We start from the raw sequence: 19,242 nt of genomic DNA, 5'->3' as shown, positions 1-19,242 counted from the left end.
AGTTTTGGAGCCACTTGGACACTCGCTGTGATTCGGGCTGGCTTCCCCACAATGGGTTTTGCTACAGGCTGTTGGACAACCAGGCGTCTTGGAGTGCGGCAGAGGAGTCCTGCAAAGCCAACAAAAGTAACCTCATCAGCATACACTCATTAGCAGATGTCGAACTGGTTGTTACAAAGCTTCATAATGGTGAGTTGGGGTGCTTGTAAAGGTGCCGTGCACCATAAATTGCAAACCCCTTTCAATGTTGTGGCATACCATTGTTGTAACCTCTAGCTTTTAAATGAAGGTGCTAATGCTGAGCTTGTACCCAGGCTAGTGCTGAGCGTTGTTGTTCAAGTTCAGTCCCTCTGTATTAGCTCTCGTTTTGGGTTGATCTATTTTATTTATTTATTTATTGGGCTAACCTACTTCTAGTTGCGTAATACCTTGTGTTTAATTTTCTCATTCAAAGACAATCATAGACAGTTGGGTCAATATTTGACTACTGGGTCACTGAACTAATAAATGCTGTCTGTACTCTGTAGTCTTACATTTTTGTGTGCACTCTAAATTTGGTTGAGCTTTTTTTGCTTGAGCGTTCATTATTTCTGTTTGGGTTTCTTTCCCATTTGTTACCTTCTCTGTGAAACTTGCTCATATTCATGAATATAAGTTATATATATACTTATATACTGTATAAGTTAATATACCGTATATATTATATATACTGTACTTGTCTCAAATCCCCTTTCTTGCTGTAAGAAAAAAAAATAATTGTGGGATTTATGCTGTGCAGTATAGTGATAAAAACTTAATTTTGCTGATTTCACTTTCCTTTCCAATTAGTTTGAATATTATTTTGAAACTATGGTATTGTCCTAATTTTAAATTACAGATGCTGAAGAAGAAATGTGGATGGGTCTCAGGAATGAAGATGTACCAACCTTGTTCAAATGGTCAGATGGCTCAGCAGTCGTTTTTACATATTGGGATCAGAATGAACCAAAAGTTCCTTTTAACAGCACTCCCAACTGTGTGTCGTATTCGGGCGAGGTAGGAATACAGTGTTGGGTTTTTTAAATTATTTTTCTGTTATAGGAGAAACAACACTGATGTGTGTGAAAGTCAAGGGGAAGGTAAAGGAGATAACTGATTTTTTTTTTTTTTTTTTTTTTTTTTTTTTTTTGGAATAATCTTTAAAATTGAGTTAACCGTTTTTCTACAAGCAAAATTCTAAAAATTATTTAGCTGACACTTGGTAGCTGTGTACTGTGAAGGATGGAAGAAATTGGTCACAGCTCTGGGAGTGCCTCTGCTGTTGGCCAGCCAGCAGTCTCCAGGATTCAGTGGAAAACTGGGGCAAGCATCTCTCTGCTGTGCTGTTGGGCTGGCATGGAGCTCCTGTGCCCTGCTCCGAGCTGTCTCCTCCCCGCCTCTGCAGCAAGCTGAGCACAGCCCCTGCACCCATCCCCTCCCTGAGCCGAGAGAGCTGGCACCACACTGGCCTTTTCTTCCCTTCTCGGATGCAATCCAGAATCCTCCTATCTCTGCACTTGTCAGCTTTCTCTCTCCCTTCCAAACATGCATCTATGCATATCATCCAGGACAGCCCGCCCGCAGTATTTTTGCTAGAGGCATTTTGGATTTCCCACTTGTGAAAACTCAGCCCCTGCACTATGAAAATGGAAAGATTTTAGAATTTTAAATACTTTCTTTTCCTTTCCTTATCACAGTTGGGACAGTGGAGAGTCAAATCTTGTGAAGAAAAATTGAAATATGTGTGCAAGAAAAAAGGAGTGATTTTGAATGAAACAAAGTCGGATAAAAATTGTTCATTGGAAGAGGTAATAGGAAGCCTGTATTTCTTTTACTTTCACTTGGTTCAGAAACCGGTGTAAAATTACTTACTTCCTTCTTGCCTGTACAATGAAATCCATGGAACATTTTTGCTGAAAAAGGACATTTATATAGCATGAGCCAAAATTCTGAGTCGCCTAAGCAGGCTCTGGATGTATTACCACTCTGTTTATTAATGAAAGTATTATGAGCTTGGACCCAGGAGATGTTGCATTTATTTGTTTGGAGAAAAAAAAGAAAAGGTTGCCTTTATAAGATATGTTATCACTAATGCTATTTGTTATGTGTTTTTTGCTTGAAGTATGTTTTAAAATTTAGGATAAGCTCTTTGCAAGATAAAGATACGCAGAGATTGATAAATGAGATTAGGTTTCTGTTACGCTTCACTTGGCTCATTTTTGTTCTTTGACTCTAGTAAAGGTGGGGGGGGTGGTTGGTGGTTGTTTCAGTTTTTTACAGTATAACATGTTACAGCATAAATAACACTTGAAGTCTTTTCCGTTTTGAACAATCTTGGGATGGTATTACTAGCTACTTCAGGGTTCTTTGGTTCGCTTTTGTGTGGCATATTGCCAGCAACAGGAAACGTGTTTACGCCTTATCTTCCTTTTTGCACAACCTCGGAGTACTTTTATCCATTCTCTTCAGAGACTGCCAGGATGTCGAGTTACAGCCTTCTGTGCTGTTCAGACACCAGTGGCATTGGTAGGCTAGCAAAGAGGTAACACATTAATGTTCCTTGAAATCTTAGTGTAAATATAGGGGAAGAGATCTGAATAATACAGGAATTTTGTAAGTTCACACATTTTCAGTATAAAATATTCTTTTGCAGAAGTAAAGAAACACTAGTAATGCCCTCTTATTATTCCTCTGTTTGAATCCTGGCGTTGGTGGAACAGCATGAAAACTCCTATTGTTTTGAATAGGACCAGGCTGTCACCCTTGTGTTTCTCTCTCTAAATGCACACAGCAGTCAGAAGACTCTGCACAGTCGAGCTAAAACAGTGGTGTGTTTTATTCCTGCGGTTGCATTATTTCTTAGAACCGTGGATCTGAGAGTTGATGATACTGGAGCTTGTATGTGATGCACTGTATTTCTTTCTTGTATACACTGTGCCAGCTTGTGGGCACCAGCCAATGTTAGCAATGATTTATTCTCTCCTGTAGATAATGCCTAAATTAGACTGTTATGTATAAGCGTGTTTTTCATTCTCTAACCAGGGGTGGGAGAGACATGGAAACTACTGTTACAGGATTTATAAAACAGAAGTTTCATTTGGAGCACAGTGCAACCTTACAGTGATGAACAGGTAAAACACATCTCTGTAATTTATGGGCATGTTTTACAGTATGATAGTGGAGATATTGCCAGAGATTAAAAAGTCTGTATGCTAATCAGTAGCCTATAAAGAAAAAATAGTGATAGAATTGCTTTTGCAGAGAGCTAACAAGCCGTGTTTTCCACAGTGTGGCAATGATAAACCTACAGTGTAAACTTTCTTGCAAGTATGTGAATTCCCAGCCTCCTGACCCCAGGCTGAATATGGAACTGCCTGGACAACCATGTTAACTAGCTTGTGTAATAATAGACCTGGTTTTCAAATGGACTCAGTGGTTTCAGGTGTTTTTCAAATATTGACTGAAATTAATCTGTGAATTTTCAGATTTGAACAAGAATTTATAAACAGTCTAATTAGAAAACACACCAAAGTTGAAGAAAAGTACTTCTGGACGGGTTTGCAGGATATTAGCCAATCAGGAATATATTCCTGGGGTGCAGTGGATGGGAAAAAACCTGAAGCTGTGACATACACTAACTGGAATTCCTTGCAACCAGGTAAATTTAACAATTAAAAAATACGTAAAAATGCTATCATTTTACACTGAACAAGCATTGGAGCGTGAGTACTGTGTTACAGAACTCCAAGGATGAAATAAAATAGTCATTCAGAAATCTATGGATTTTTTGGAAAACCAGCCAGTAGTTTTAAATGTATCTCTGGTGACTTAAATCTTAGAGTTTTCAGGAGGATGTGTGGCCATGCCCAGTGGAAAGTCTCTTGGAAAGTGGGAAACTAAGGACTGCAAAACCACTAAAGCGTTTTCCGTCTGCAAAAAATACATCGGGCTGCCCCAGGAGCCAGAAGTGCTCCCAAAGCCAACTGATCCCTGTCCCCCTGGGTGGCACAACGGATCCGGCCTTGCCTGCTACAAGGTAAAATGTTGGTCCTATTGAATGTTAATTGTTTGTTATTGTCTTGCAGCCAGTGTGTGATTAGCCATTTTGTGGCTTGTAGCTGCTCTGAAGGGTATTTCGGAGATGTTTCCAGCGAGGGCAGGAGTCCATGTTGATTCAGGTTGACTGCCAGATGTTCTCAGGCATCGTCCTCTGCCAGTTCCCAAAAGGGACACCTGAATAGGGAAGGAAAGTGCTTTGCATCGCCTTCCCTTGTCCTTGTCCTCCCTATACTCCTTAAGAGTGTAGATAGGAGAGGTGGGATTTTCTCTGGTTTGAATATGAATATCAAACTTCATCAAAAACCATGCAGTCTCAGTTGTGTTTTACGGGTTTTGAAGTAAATAGTGGAAGTAAGCAGCTGTGTTGTTAGCTGAAATGGTCTATGAAGTGGCTTGAACAACTTCGTTTTTAGAAATACAACTAATAATCCTTCCTATTAACAGTCAAATCAAGTTAAAACTGAGGCTGCTTATTGGATTATTTATTCATTGTTTGTGGATCCAGTGTCCGTAAAGAATCGTGTCTTGTAAACAGCTCATGTAGCAAAGTGGGGAAGCCCAGGTTGAACAACAAGGCTGTGGGCCAGGACCCCGAAGGGATGGGGCTAGCTGAGGTGCAGCATAGCTGTCCTGTGGCTGATGGGATGTGACAGCTGGCCCTGGTAGCTTCTCCAAAACTCTTGTTGACGAAGTGCAGTGTGTCTGTGCAGAGAGATCCAGCTGATGGGAACTGGCTTGGACTGAAGTCAAGGGCATCAGGTGGACGTGTGAGCGGAGGCGTATGAGCCAAGCCTGCAAGTCTGATACACGCAGGTAGCAAAGGGTGTGCCAAAGAACTTTTCTTCACCTGCAGCATCCAAACGAGTCTGGTTTCAGTGAAAACTGGGCTTTGCAGTTCACTGTAAATTTGAAAGAACAGCATCCCTTAAACCCTACGATTTGGCTTGCCGTTTTGGAGTGAGTTGGGTGTTGTTTTGTAAAATCGCTCTGGTAAAGAAAAACAGAGAAAGCCTGCCATATGGAGTACGTTGCATTTGAAACAAATTTTGTCAGCTAAACTTCAGAGTCTGGCTGTTGTCAAACAAACTGAAAAAAATAAAATAATTGTTAAGAAGTCAAGCTCTCTCCCTATGGAACCACGAATTATGCATTCCTAGCTGGGGTGGCCATATTTGAGTAGTACAGGACTGTTTTAAAAATACTGTCACTTGTGTCATTTTCTGCTCTGATGTTTGGCTGTTGTGAAGTTCTTCCACAGCGAAAGAGTGCTGCGAACCAGGACCTGGGAAGAGGCAGAAAGGTTCTGTGAAGCGCTTGGAGGCCATCTGCCTAGTTTTAGTCACTCGGAAGAAATCAAGGCGCTTCATTCTATCCTGAGAAAAATAATCAGGTAACAAACTAGCCTGGGGCTAAAATTTTTATTTTCAGTCGCGTTCTGCAGTAGATCACAAACACTGCTGCTGACCCCAAATGGCAAGTATGAGACAGTGTAGGGTGGCTGTGTTTCCCACAGTAGAAACAGCTAGATGTGGCATTTGAACCGCTGGTCATGTCACTGCCTTCCTGGAAAATGTCAAGGGAGTACGGCCTGGGCAAATGTTTCGCATTACTGGAGGGAGAGCAGGAAAAGAGGGATTTGCTTTGAGCATCTTCCATTACGTGAATTTAAGTCACTGTTGTTACAATAAGTGTTTCCTTCTTTATGTTGAATTTTGGCACAACTGGGTGATACTTGTTCCTATTCTTTACTGATACGTTCTTTAGAGATGAGATGTTATTTCAGTTTTTCAGATAGGTCTCATCTTTATTCATGAAATGCTTCCTGAATTCTGGGTGCTATCTTTTGAAAACGTGAATAATGTAGTGTCCAGCAATCTGGTTGGCACAGATCCCATTTGGCATAACTGCAATAACACGATATGGGCATTAGATGGGTGTGTTGAGTTTTCTGGTATCAACAAATTAAATGCTACATAATTTATGAGTCTAAGGCTCTATTTTTAATCAAAGGAACTGTCACTGCAAAGCTTTATTAGGCACTGGTGTGATGTCAGATCCTTGTGTAACATGTTTTTTTTGATTGGCAGCATGGTTTTTCAGAACTTTTGCCAGCTTAAACTCAAATGCTGCCAGTTATATGATCTAAATTTTATCATCAACAAACTAAATCGGGTTTATTTCAAAAGCTGCCAACGTACAACACTGTGATTAAATTTAAAAACCTGATGACTGCAGAGATGCCTTCTTGAAAACCCAGTGAACTTTTTTTAGAAGTGCACAACTCATGAAAATTACTCAATGTTTATGTTAATAAGAGACAAAAAACAAACTTGTGTGCTCTATATATAGATGGTTTAGCTTGTATGAAAGCCACTTGTGACTCCTTTGCTAAAGTGACTGAAGTCCCCGAAATAAAAATTAGTGCACAAGTTATTTTTAGCTGTAGATCTTATTATACTGTTCTGCAATTACAAATTTTGTTTTAGTGTACTTAATCTACTCTGAAACGTGAATAGAGTAGTAACTTATCTTTCTACAAGTACTTGGAACTACTTTTCAGCTTGCAGATCATCTAAGGTATTAATTGTAGTTAATGGCAATTTTTTATTAGGAGTTTAAAGGTGGAGACTCTTCCTGTCTTTCCAGAAAGTCAGCTGACACACGGTACTAGTGTAGTTCCCATATTTCAGAAAACTCAAACTTATCCCAAGAAAGAAAAGTCACAGTACTTCAGTATTATTCTACCAGAACTTAAATAAGGGGTAATACATTGAGCCTATTACAAATTGACTATGCAGTCAGAGTTGCAGTAACTGCATGTTTTCAGTATAACCCAAAACGCAGTATTTTAGTCTGGGTTAAGCCCTTTTCAAGCATTGCAGAACTTCCTGAGCAGAAATGCTATGTATTTGATATTGCTTGAAGTCTTTTAAATAATGTTTGTTTGTTTAGATAACGTAATGAAGTGTTTAAGTTAGTTATGCTTTGAAATTGCTGAGAGGTGGTGATTATATAAAGTATTTTGGAGATCAAGAGTGAAAGGTGACTTGTCTGAAGATAAACTCATTTGAAAAAGAGGAAATCAAGTGAACTATTTCACCAAGAATAAATAATTTAGGTAACTGGGAGAAACCATTCTAAGATAATGTTAGTTGTGATTAGCTGCTGGAGTGCACTGGCATGCAGTTTGTCCGTGTTCCCTGCGTTTACTCAGTGCAAACTCTGACCTAAGCTATTCATTCCGTGCACTCATTTCAGCTTGGGGAAGGAGCCACACCTTGGCTTTTTTGGTTTCGGGTTTTTTCCCCTTGCACAGTTCTCCGGTGACTCATTGAGAACTGTTTGTTTTTAAATGTTAGCAGAAGTCAGTTTGGTTCACCAGGAAAAGGGCAGCTTGCCGAGTCCATTCTGTTCTTTACTCAGATTCCACCTTAGAGGCAAATGAGAGCTAGCATTGCTCCAGCCAAGTCGGGCGATTGCCATTGGAAAGGAAAATAAAATCTGCCTGCCAGCGTTCCCCTGTCTGAAAGAAATAGGAGATAACCTCTTTTCACGGTGAGGGACATGCTACAGGCAGAACAGATCCGGTTCAGTTCCTTTCAGTCACTGGGTTTGTGAGCATCCTGCAGCTTAAAGCTGGCAGCGAGGCTGGACACGAGGAGAGCAGCAGCTTGGATTAGTTCAAAATAGCATTTCAGTGAGGACACCTTACTGGAAAGAAATCACCTTCCTTTTGGATGCGCAGCTCTGCTGCTGTAGCTGTCCTCAGTCTAGAAAGCCTCACCAACACTTGAGTTTGCAAGAAAAAACCAATCTTATTCTCAACGCGCTGGCCAAAACTGCAGTAAAGCTGAGAGGTGAGTTGTAGTAATTGCATTAATACAACTTCTCTTTCCTTTCACTAAAGAGGAGGTGATCGATCAGCAGGATGGGGGCTCAGGTAGCGGCAGTAGCCTGTTACGGAGAGAAGAGCCAGGGGTCAAATAGGCTTCATATATACTTTTAGGAGAGCACTGCCTAAAATTAAACTATGACTTAAATTGCACCATTAGCAAGTTGGCCCAGATGTACACGTGTTACTTTTTTGGAGAACTAGGTCGAGCTACAGGCTGCAGTAACTTTACTTAGGCTCTTAATCTTGCGTGGGAGCTGATAGAAGGGACAGGAAAAATCATTTTTCTATTTCAGCAGTTAGGATATGACAGTAGAAAAATTGCTGGTTTATATTCCCTTCGCATTGATCTAAACTGTGTTTATACACTCCTGCACAACACTGAATTTTATGAAGTTTTAGTTTTGTGTGAGAGAAAAGCCACTGGTATTCTGCAGGGATTGCTGGAGACTTGTGGTCTTTCATTGTTAATCAGCGTGGAGTCCCTTGTAAAGCACAAATTGCATATATTTTTTAGGATACAACTTGAGATAATCTAGGTTTTAGAGGCAGTTCCAGTAATGTAGCTCAAAGAATAATCTGGCTCTGATAAATCCGTTTTGATACTATGCCATAGGATGAATTTTAAATGCTTTGCAATGAGGAGACAGATACGTAGACTACAAGCAAATTCCTTGCTGCAGGCTCAGTTGCAATACAGAGTCTTAATTCCTATTCGTTTTAAATAGTTGGTGGAATTCTTTTCTGTGATGAGGTGATAGTCTAATTTCAGAGGGCTAACAAAGGGCTTTACTTAAGCTTAAAAGTTCTATCAAGGGTAGTGTAGCAGTTACTGAATTACTCATGTTCGTGTCTGAACAGTTCCAAAACAAGCAAAAAATGTACATTAATGCGTAAATACCCAGTCAGCCAGAAAACATTGTTATGTTTGCAGACCAGTAATTGTAAATTGGGAGATAGGCTGGAGAAATTCTTGACCTGACACACTTTTTAATTTATTTTTTTTATTTATTACATAAAAGCCAAATACAAGTTGAAAGACTTTGAAAAATTGCTCTAGTTCCTCAGGTAATTACTGCAGATCCTTTTGAAATGAGTGTCTCAAATTTTCTTTTTAGAAGATATGCCTTTGTGATGATCAGTTGCTTAAAGTGCACTAAGCCTGTAGGTGACAATTAGGAGGGGAGGGTTAAGCGGTGACTGATTCATAATTGGAAAGAACAATCACAGAAAAATAAAATCCTAAAGGCAAATTGCCAAAAGCCACTTAGCTGCTTGACAGCTGTGAACGTTTGGCTCACAGTTTTCCCTCTGGAGTGATATGGGGCATTTAGGCTCTTTAAAGGCTCCATAGTGATATCATTAAAAGACTAAAGGCTATTCAGTATGAGAAGATCGCGCTGGTGTGATCTCACGACCACACCAACATCAGAAAATTAATACTGGAGTTGAGAAAAAAACAGAAATGACATGTGTTGGTGGCTGATGCTCTTCTTCCTAATGGGAACCCTACTACATAGAATGTTGTTGCCCATCTTGGATTTCATGTACTTAGCCCACATGCTCTGGGCTAAGCTGTTGTTTGTTGCTGCACTGTCAGCCATAGCATCTTCACGGTGAGATGTGCAGAAAGGTAGTGGGGCAGTCTTACCAAGAATTTCTTAACATTGCCCTGTGATTCCATAACATTGCTTATGCAGGTAAGCCTGAGTCTGAGTTCATGCCTCCATGTAATAAAGTTATTTTCATAAACTTTCCAAGTTCTGTCCTAAAATAACTTTGTCAGCGCTACTTTTTTGGGAGCCTTTTCCGAACTCTGACCTCTGCTGGTCAGACATCTCTTTCCAATTTTGAGCGTAAATTTATTTCTGAGGTGTGGTTCCTTCAGACACACTGTTGTTTTTGCTCAAATAGCTCCTCTTCTTGGGGGTTTACTCTCCTAATATATTGTAAAGAATAATTATATCCTTTGCCTGTCTTTCTTTGTCAAGGCTAAACAATAAAATCCTTAATTCTTGTTAATAACCTAAACTCTTATTCCCTCAATTATCCTATATTCCTTCTATGTGTTTGATACAACATGAATTCATGGAATAGTACTCCCAATACAGTTTTACAAGATCCCTGTGCTGTGGCATCAATACTTTATGATCACTGTCAGAGCACATTGGTGAGAGTGCCTGTTCCACAGCTCTGTTGCAGTAGCGTCTCACATAACCTGGGATTTCCTAGAAAACTCATGGTCTTTCTCCTCTCTGCTGCTTCCAGCTGATACCATCATTCAGAAAAGTGTCTGTTGCCTTTCTTGGGCAAGGTGGAGCGTTGGAGGGAATTATCATAAACTTCAGTACCTAGTACAAAATTGATACTTTGAGAAGTAGAGGTTGCAGTACAAAACTAACCTTACAGTTTGACTAGCACACATTTCATTTTGTTGCGGTATCTTTACATTCATAAACAATAGTAAGGACTGCTACTGCAGATTTAAGTATTTACATTGTAAACCATTTTTTTTGGACAACTTTGTATTTTGCAGTATAGCTGAAATTTTTAATTTAAGCATTCCCAATTTATGGAAAACTAAGAAGTAAAATCTAGAAAAAATACAGTTCTGAAGATAATCCTGTGAAATGGAGTAAAATTTCTATTGCCATTCTTTTATGCAAGCATTGGAGTCAATGGTGTTACGTGTTCATTTATTATGTCTATGCCTCTTCTTTGAAGGTGCATAATTGAAATATGTGCCTGTGCTTGGTTTCTTGGCTTGTTTATATTGCTGGCAAACTTAAGGGAAATACGAAGCTAGTTATTCTGTTATTCAGTTATTCTGTATGAGTAGAAATTTTCATGTGTTTTGAGGAAGAGTGTATTTGAGCTGATGGTGTAGAGGGAGACAACCTGAGATGGACAAGAGAAAGCGAAGCAAGCCAGATAAATGCTGTATGTGAGATTCTGGAAGAAAAGCTAGAAATTAGACCTTTATATCAAGTGGCAACTGATGAATTGGTGATGCAGTGAACAAATGAATTACCTGATTTTGATTTAGTTAGTTTTCTCTATGGTCAGGGAAAGGCAACCTACAGACCTTCTTAAAGAAGAGGTCCTAGCCCTTACGCCCATTTTCTCTTTGAATTGCTGCAATTTGCAGTGGTAAACCCTTGGTTTTGCTGCTTGATCCTAAGTAATGCCATGACATAGGTCAGTCTTTCTGTTAAATGAACTGAACCATATACTTGGCCTAAGATTTTATCTTCTTTATTCACAGCAATGACAGATGGGTATGGATCGGAATGAATAAGAGGAGTCCAGACTCTTTGGGAACTTGGCAGTGGAGTGATGATAAACCCGTAAGTTTTAACCAGAAAATGTTATGTCCTGATTTATTTCAGCTTGGAATGGATTGAAAGTAAATTGTTAAATATTTTAATTAAAATAAGGTAGATCCTTCAACAGATGAATAATTCAGATGAAGATCATGCACTTAAGAGCTGCCATCCAGGCAGATTTCCAATTAAGAATGTATCTTTAATAAGGTTAACCTGATTTCTGTCTCTATTGCATTAAAGTATTTTAACAGAAATATAGTAGTAAACAGGTAAGAACTGGGGGAGAGAACAAGATGTCTTCGTGTCACAGCAGACAGGAGGGTTTATCAGTTCATCTCCTTGATATGTCAGACTTTTCAAAAAATATCTTCCTCACTGTAATGGATTTATTTACCTGAAAATGTGAGTTCTTTCCCTCTCTTCTCCCATAATAACAGGTATGCAGACTCAAAACTGAATCAGTAACTGCTATTTAACACATATTTTAATAGTGATAAACAGAATGGGATCTCAGATCTGAATGGTTGTCTCTGGGGATTACCATAGCAAAAATAGTCATAAAGTAATGATTTCTTTCATCCTGTCCATCTTGTAGGTAACTAGTGTTATGCCACTCGATTATCTGGAAGATGAATATGATACAAGAGACTGTGCTGCATTAAAGGTTAGTTTCAAGTTTTTTAATAACAGCATACATAATTTTACTTGGAAGTACTTGGAAAAAATAGTTTTGCCAGCCATGTATTGAATTTGTGTTGACTGCAGAGATGATTTATTTGCACAGTGAAAAAGTTGCTAGTGTTTCCTTTATCAGTCTACACCTATTATCAGTTTTCCCTTATTCAAGCAGTTTTTTTTAATGAACCAAGTGCTGTACTAATGATAACCTTTCATAAGACTTATTTTGAACTACAAAATATTACAGTAACAATGCTATTCTCTATTGCTATACGTATCTCTTGTATATTACACGTAAGATTTAAGGATGTAATGTAGAGTCTAAAACAAAAAAGCAAACAGAGCTCTACCACAAACTTCTAAAGTCCAGATTAGTTTTTTGAACTGCAAATTAAGAAAATGTTTGAAGCATAAAGTAGGGGAATGCAGTAGCCAGGATAGAGCATGTGTTTGTGTTTATTGTTTGTATTTCCTTGTTTACTCGTGAAAAAGACTGTAAGTGCTATGTCAGTTCATAATTCAAAATAGCAGGCCTCTGCTTAATTCCTAATTACATTCTTCATTGCTTAACTTACTATTGATGGCATGAGTTTTGAAATAGCTTTGAACTTCCCTGAAGCATCACCTGACTTTTTATAAGATCATTTCAATACCATCCCTTCTTTTAACCTAATTAGAAGCACCTCTGCTTTTGGGATTTACTGAAGGAAGGGATAGTTGCATCCCTTTGCTTCTGTTCACAGCCATTTCCCCTCATTCTCTTCTCCTGTGTTCATGACCTTAGGCTGAGAAGCTGTCCCCATTAAGCTACTAAAAATTTTAGACAAGAGAAGTTTGAAGGAGATGCTGCGAATGATAAAAAATTCTCCTTATTGGAGAGATCAGCAAGAGGGATGTCAAATCTTAAGCTTGATTGTAAGAAATAATCTTAAATAAAAAAGGTTATTTCAGTGCTGGTTTTGATATTTGCTTCCTTTAAGTGGAAATGAGAATAATTTCAGGGCAGCAAGTTGCAACAGATAATTCAATAATAAGTATTGATGAGGTGCTGTGCACTACAAAAATGCAAAGAAGCATTGCAAGAAGAGATTTTTGTATGTAGAATGATCTTAAGACTTTTACCTTATTGCCTCACAAACTTGGCTGTTGTGGAAAATTATAGTTGAAGACTTAAAGTTCTATCTGCTCGTTTTCTGCAAAATAACTTGTGGGACTAAAACCACAGTAAAATATACTGACTTTGCCAAAGTACCTTTTAAATACAGTTTCATTTCAGAGGCCTGTGCCACACTAACTCAGTTCTCTGTTTCTACTTTTATACAGACCTCTCAGTTTTCACGGAGATCATTTTGGAGATTTTATTTCCATGAAGGCAGGGACCTGGAATTCTACTTCAAGCCTTTTGATTGTGAAGCTAAACTTGAATGGGTCTGTCAGATAACAAAAGGTAAACTGCAGTTACGCCCGTTTATTCCTATAAAATAGTGTATTTTTTATTACCACTGAGTTGTTGTTATTACCTCCTAACAGAAACTTTGCAAACAATATTTTGTCATTTCGTTCTGAACTGTTAAAAGGTCAGTATGTGAGATCTCTCACCTATGCCACGTACAAACAGACATACCCTTAGAATATTCAAAGATCTATCAGAAAATGACCATGAGGAGGATGCAGTATCACTGCTGTCATGGTGTTTCTCGCCCGATGAAGTGAGAAGTGGCTTCTTACTAGGAGAGGTGGTAAAACTCACCAAGTTGCAGCATTCATGGACTTAATCTTTCGTGGTAATGTTTATAACTAAATGACCACAGACATCTTGGGTGTACAGTTTGCTTCAACCTTAGGTGAATTAGTTGCCTAATTAGTTGCCTTCTGGTAAGAACAGTGTACTAGCTCCTCATTGCAGTGAGACAGAGAGGCAGGAGTACGAGAGAACAGCATGGCATAGCTGCAGAGATCCGCGTTTTTCCATGCAGTATGAAAAGTGTTATAATCCAATAGGCTTTTATGTTCTGATTGTTCATTAAAATGCATTTCAAGGACTGAAACTTTTTGTTGTGGGGAGACATGGGTAGATATACTACTTTGAGGCTTGTATGAAAAAATCCCTGGTTGTATAAGACTGAGGTATTCAAAAAACCCCACTAGTTTTACGTCAGCTTATTTTAAACTATTAAAACTGTGTATTAGTTCCTTCTCCTTTTTTTTTTTTTTTTTTTTTTTGAGATGCAAGATGGGGAGAGAGCCAGAAGCAGGACTGAGAAGTTTATTTCATATATTGACAGACAGGTCAGACTGCCTCATCTCAGGTTCTTCATCTGTTTGAAGTATTCCAAATACATTTTAAATGCAACAAAGGCTTATGACAGCACTCAATGGGCCTGGAAGAATGAAGCCAGTTAGATGAGAACACAAACAAATGGTTGGCGTACTGCAGAAGTGGTGAAAAGTAGAGAACACTGTGGATTTTTATCCACAACATGTGGTTCTCTCCAGAGTGAAGTGACTAAGTTGAATTAGCATTGGACGTGGTACGAGAAATGCTCTGGGATCTAGCAAGAAACATCTCTTCCAAATGAACAATGTCATCATCTGTTTGCACCCAGCCTGAAAAGATTTGTTTTATGTGCAGCACTAAGATTCTTATTTCTTTATTTTTTTCTTATTTTTTCTTTTTTTTTAAATTTATTTTGTATTATTTTCTTTTCCTTTTTTTTTTTTTTTTTTTTTTCCATTGGTCATACTGAGAAGCATGAGTATAATCCATTATTCCCATTATTGGTGACCACAGTCTGGTTTGAAGGTGAACCTGAAGTGACTGTTCCTTTTTTTTCCTCTGGGCAGGTAGCATTCCAAAGACACCTGAGTGGTACATTCCAGGTAAAATCGACTTCTTGTGCATATTATTCTACTATGTGCATATAGTTGTTAATACTCTATATCTTTCCTTAGGAATTTTGTTATATTACTACTGTAATACCTGTTTAATACCAGCAAAGGTCATGACTGATAGAATTTGATCCTGAGAGAGCTCAGAATGTAAGAAGGAGCATTGGCTCTTCCCAGTATCAAACTGAAATTTCTTATTACATTCAGAAAGAGAAAGGATGAGTTCTTCAGAATTTATTTCTTATGTGTGTGGTATTTCTTCTGCGTAGATAAAATTGGAATTCATGGAGCCCCACTTGTTGTTGATGGAGCTGAGCTGTGGTTTGTACCAGATAAAAACCTGAGCTTCCAGGAAGCTATGTTCTACTGTCAAAAAAATGATAGTGATTTAGCCTCTGTGGATTCTTACCCAAAACTCAGGACAATACTATCTCAAATAGAACAGGTAAGAAGGGGTAATCTGTCTAACAGATACTTTCCACTATAGGGAAAATTTCTTGCCAATTTTTCCAATATAAGAAAATGTTAATCCTTAGTTTCTTTTGTTTTCCCTGTTGGCCTTAATAGTTTTTAATTGTACTTAAAAGGAAAAGATGAGTTGAAAGAGAATTATTTTCATGTCTGTCTTGTAAAAGATGTTTTAAATTTAAAAGTAGCCTTAATGACATGAGAAAAGAACCCCACCTCCAAATGGAGAGAAAGTGTCTTAACAGGACCACCATTGTCTGCAAATACTTCACTAACAATTGTGCCAGTTCTTAATTTTATGCATGGGACAGCACGTAATTTCTCACCTGATGAGAGAATTTAATTAGACATGCATGATGGTCTGATAGCCTTTACTGAAAGGGGTTTGTTGCGTTCCTAGCATGAAAGTACATTCTTTTTAGGAACCTTACCAAAACATTTCAAGTTCCAGCACCTCTGTTACTACCTTTCTTCAGTGCTACTCTTTGTCAGACAGCAATACTTCCTGAAATTAGCAGCTTGCAAGATCTCTTAGTGAAGTTTCTCCTGACAAGATATTACCTGGAAGGAGAAATTACAATGCAGAAGAAATGGAGGATTTGACCTGCTAAATCTCTAGCCATTTGTTGTTAGGCCATCTGCTGGAAGAACAGCATTATTCTGAGGAAAGGAGGAACAACATCAGCTTTAGGCTGCTTGCAACTATGTCCTTGTTGCCTGGTAGAGTTCCTGCCATGAGTTTTGTGGGAATGATGTATTTAGCACACACTTAAGGCAGTGCTGCAAGATTTCCTATACTTTTATCCAGCAGAGTGAAAAATGTGGGCTTTTTCTTCTAGTAGCTGCAGGGCTCTGTCTACTTGTCATATTGGTCTCAAACTGTATCCTTTCCTATTGCTGAAGAGTAGTAATTCCTGCACATTTTAGAAACATTTTAAATCAAAATTATTTTTGTCATTGATTTATCCTTGGTAGAGTCTGGATCTCTTTCTCTATGGGTTGTAAAATGCGGGGTTTTTTGTTCTTTATTTCCAGTTATCAAGCAGTGAACAGAAGTGGTGGCTGAAGTTTATTGATTACGGCTACAGCTATCATTCACCGTATGTAGCATAATTATGTGATGCTTTATTGTGAGCTTTCTTTGATGGGCTTTCTAAGAATATAGTTAACTAGATTAGTTTCCAAAGGAAAATATTTTATCCCCAAATTTGTAAAAGGGTACTTCCTCTGTATCATCCCAAAGAAGTAAGATAAGTAATTTGAACTAAGCTAGAAAACCATATGGTGTTATTCAGTAACCACTGTTCTCCAGTTTTGTACACATGTACCTGAACCTATTCTTGCCATGCTATACTTTGACCATGAAGTACCTGAAACAGTGAGAGTGGAACTGTGTAGTGCTCAGACAAAGCAAACTGTCATTATGACAGTGTGCGTGTACAATTATAAAGTGGGTCTGTCTCAAAATATTGTTGAAATATTTCAATTAGCTGCCAAATTCTGAGTTCTATTCCAATTGCAAGCATTGATATCAAAAATCTAATTCAAAATAACTTAATAATAGCTGAATTCATAATCCATTTCTTGGATGTCTATCAGAGCCTATAGATTTCAGGTTGTTGACATCTTAGTCTTGTCATGTGGATCCCTAAAATCTATGGTCCTAATAGCTAATATGTTTCATTGATCTTTAAAATGCTTTTACTGGATTTTTAAGCTCGCTCCTATGTTCTGTTAATAATTGGGAAACTAAAAAAAAAAAAAAATAATTTCTGAATAAACCCTGTCTGAGGGTAGCTGAGAAATACCTGAGACAGAGAATGTGGAATTCGTTTAAGACATCATTCTTCCAGTTAGGTAATGCCAAAGTCTTGGAGGGCTTGCAGTATAGCCCTGTAGAGCTGAGCTGACTCACAGCAAACCTTGCATCGTGCCATTCATGGCTGCAGTGAGGGATCATGGGCTCCTTAAAAGGAAAGTTCTTCACTTGCCAAAATACTGTATCAATGTACTACTTTGAAAATAAAATAGGGGCTATTGCCCATTCTCCTCCCTTGACAACGTGCCAGCGATTGCAGCATGGTGGTAAATAACCTCCTACCCTCGTTCTGCACATCTCCTCAACACAGTTAATTTGGGCAAGGTACATAACTACCAAACCTACCACATGTTTGTTCCTTGTCCAGCTTTTCGCTGCTCTGTCCTTTCCAGTGTTGTAGGGCATCTCCTAGAAACAGTTACCAGCCCCAATTTTTGTTTGCACTGGCTCTGGTGCTATCAGAGTTTCCACTTGAAGATCACATTGGATCGGAGATTGATTGTGAAATGTTTGTGTCCAGTTTACAGTTATTTTCACGCTACCATGATCGATTCCTGAGGGATTGCTGGTATGTTTCTAGAAAGAACTGGTATAGAGGTAAGGTTGTTTTTATTTTTTTCACCACTCTCTGTCATTATTATATTGAAAAAAAAAACAACCAAAAATTTAATTACTGTTCTACCCAAACTCTTATATTGAATGTGAATTCATATTGACTTAGGAGTCAATTGCTTCTTGATTATAATCTGATTGAATTTTGAATCATGTATTTCTTCCTTATGGTAGAAGCCATGATGATATTTCTTGATGACCAGAGGCAAACCTGAATTCAGATGACAATTTTTTGTTATTGATTGTCACTCTTTTTGTGACATAAATTGATCAGGTGTAATGTGGTTTTGGTGGCTATTTTTTTGTGTTTATGCTACATATTCTGAGCTCTGGAAATGGAAGTCTTAGAGCTGTGTTAGTTAGAGGAGCTTGACTGAATACTTAGAACCACATGTGAGATACAAATTCCAACCATCTGGAGATGCAGATCTCATTAAGTAGCAGTCATACTGGAAGAGGCACACAAAGTAATTAAAATGCCCCCTGGTGGTACTTGAAGCTGTGCATTTCCATTTTTCAATATAGTTTTGTATTGAGGAAAATGTATAAGCCCTGGAGAACAATCAGATCCACCTGTCTACTAACAATTTCCACTTTAAAGCATGTTATTCTGTTGTATGCTGCTGACCTGTTTTCATCACTATTAGCCAAAAATTGCTCTTGACTAGGAAGCTAGTCACGTTACGGTAGTAGTCCCGTAAAGCAGTGCAGGCCAAATGCTCTCCATATGGATGTTAAAGGATTCCTTTTGGCTTGAATGACCTTTCGGTCACACACCCTTTATGCCAGATAGGAGATTAGTCCTCGTATTCAAAATCATCTTATTTCATGATTTTTCTGTTTGAAGTTTCCTCTGCCTATATGAGGTGTTACTACTGGGAGTAAGGGATCAGACTCTGGATCTTTAGGAATGTTGTATTACTGTCTGATATAAATCATTTATGTCTGTCTTTTGCTCTGTTGTTAGTTTTAGTGCTTTAGATTTCATAGTACTTCACTGTGGTTGCACTGGAAAGGACTTCCCTTCAGACTGATCTTTGTCATGTCATAAAGTATAGATAGCAACTGGAGTGTCATAGGCTTGACCATAACTCTTTTTTAAAATTTATATTTTTGCAGACTACCCAATTAACTGTAACGTGAAACTGCCCTTCATCTGTGAAAAAAATAATGCCTCCTTACTAGAGAAACATGATCCCAGTTACCGCCCAGTCAGAGGAGGTTGCCCTGAAGATTGGCAGCGGTTCCGGAACAAGGTACAGAGATAACAGAGCAATCATCCTTACCTATTTTTAATAGTCCAGTAAGATGCAGTGCCCAGCTGAAAGAGGTGACGAAGTAGCCCCTGTGTTCAGGAGTGGACTGGGAGGTGGCTTTTGAAAATTATATGCAGTGATTGAAATCATCTCCCCCTGCTTTCTCTGTCCCTTTACTCAGCATTGATAGCTTCTTAATTTCCAAGCAGTAGTTTTCAGATTTTT

General features: G+C 38.4%; 1 protein-coding gene across 2 annotated transcripts in view; it reads left to right on the top strand.

Moving 5' to 3' along the window:
• LY75 (lymphocyte antigen 75) overlaps positions 1–19,242 on the top strand; it is a 47,240-nt gene that overhangs the window by 8,365 nt on the left and 19,633 nt on the right. For both annotated transcript variants that reach the window (XM_014954651.1, XM_014954650.1), the window contains exons 7-21: positions 1–189; positions 878–1,035; positions 1,716–1,826; positions 3,061–3,149; positions 3,504–3,676; positions 3,858–4,054; positions 5,325–5,467; positions 11,235–11,316; positions 11,891–11,959; positions 13,297–13,420; positions 14,818–14,853; positions 15,132–15,307; positions 16,366–16,430; positions 17,670–17,746; positions 18,881–19,017. In XM_014954651.1, the coding sequence (XP_014810137.1) occupies positions 1–189; positions 878–1,035; positions 1,716–1,826; positions 3,061–3,149; positions 3,504–3,676; positions 3,858–4,054; positions 5,325–5,467; positions 11,235–11,316; positions 11,891–11,959; positions 13,297–13,420; positions 14,818–14,853; positions 15,132–15,307; positions 16,366–16,430; positions 17,670–17,746; positions 18,881–19,017 (1,826 nt within the window). The remainder of the gene's footprint in view (positions 190–877; positions 1,036–1,715; positions 1,827–3,060; positions 3,150–3,503; positions 3,677–3,857; positions 4,055–5,324; positions 5,468–11,234; positions 11,317–11,890; positions 11,960–13,296; positions 13,421–14,817; positions 14,854–15,131; positions 15,308–16,365; positions 16,431–17,669; positions 17,747–18,880; positions 19,018–19,242) is intronic.

This window comes from Calidris pugnax, unplaced genomic scaffold (assembly GCF_001431845.1).
Source record: "Calidris pugnax isolate Ruff unplaced genomic scaffold, ASM143184v1 scaffold103, whole genome shotgun sequence".
NCBI classification, from domain to species: Eukaryota; Metazoa; Chordata; class Aves; order Charadriiformes; family Scolopacidae; genus Calidris; species Calidris pugnax.
This window is presented reverse-complemented; position numbering and strand designations above follow the sequence as displayed.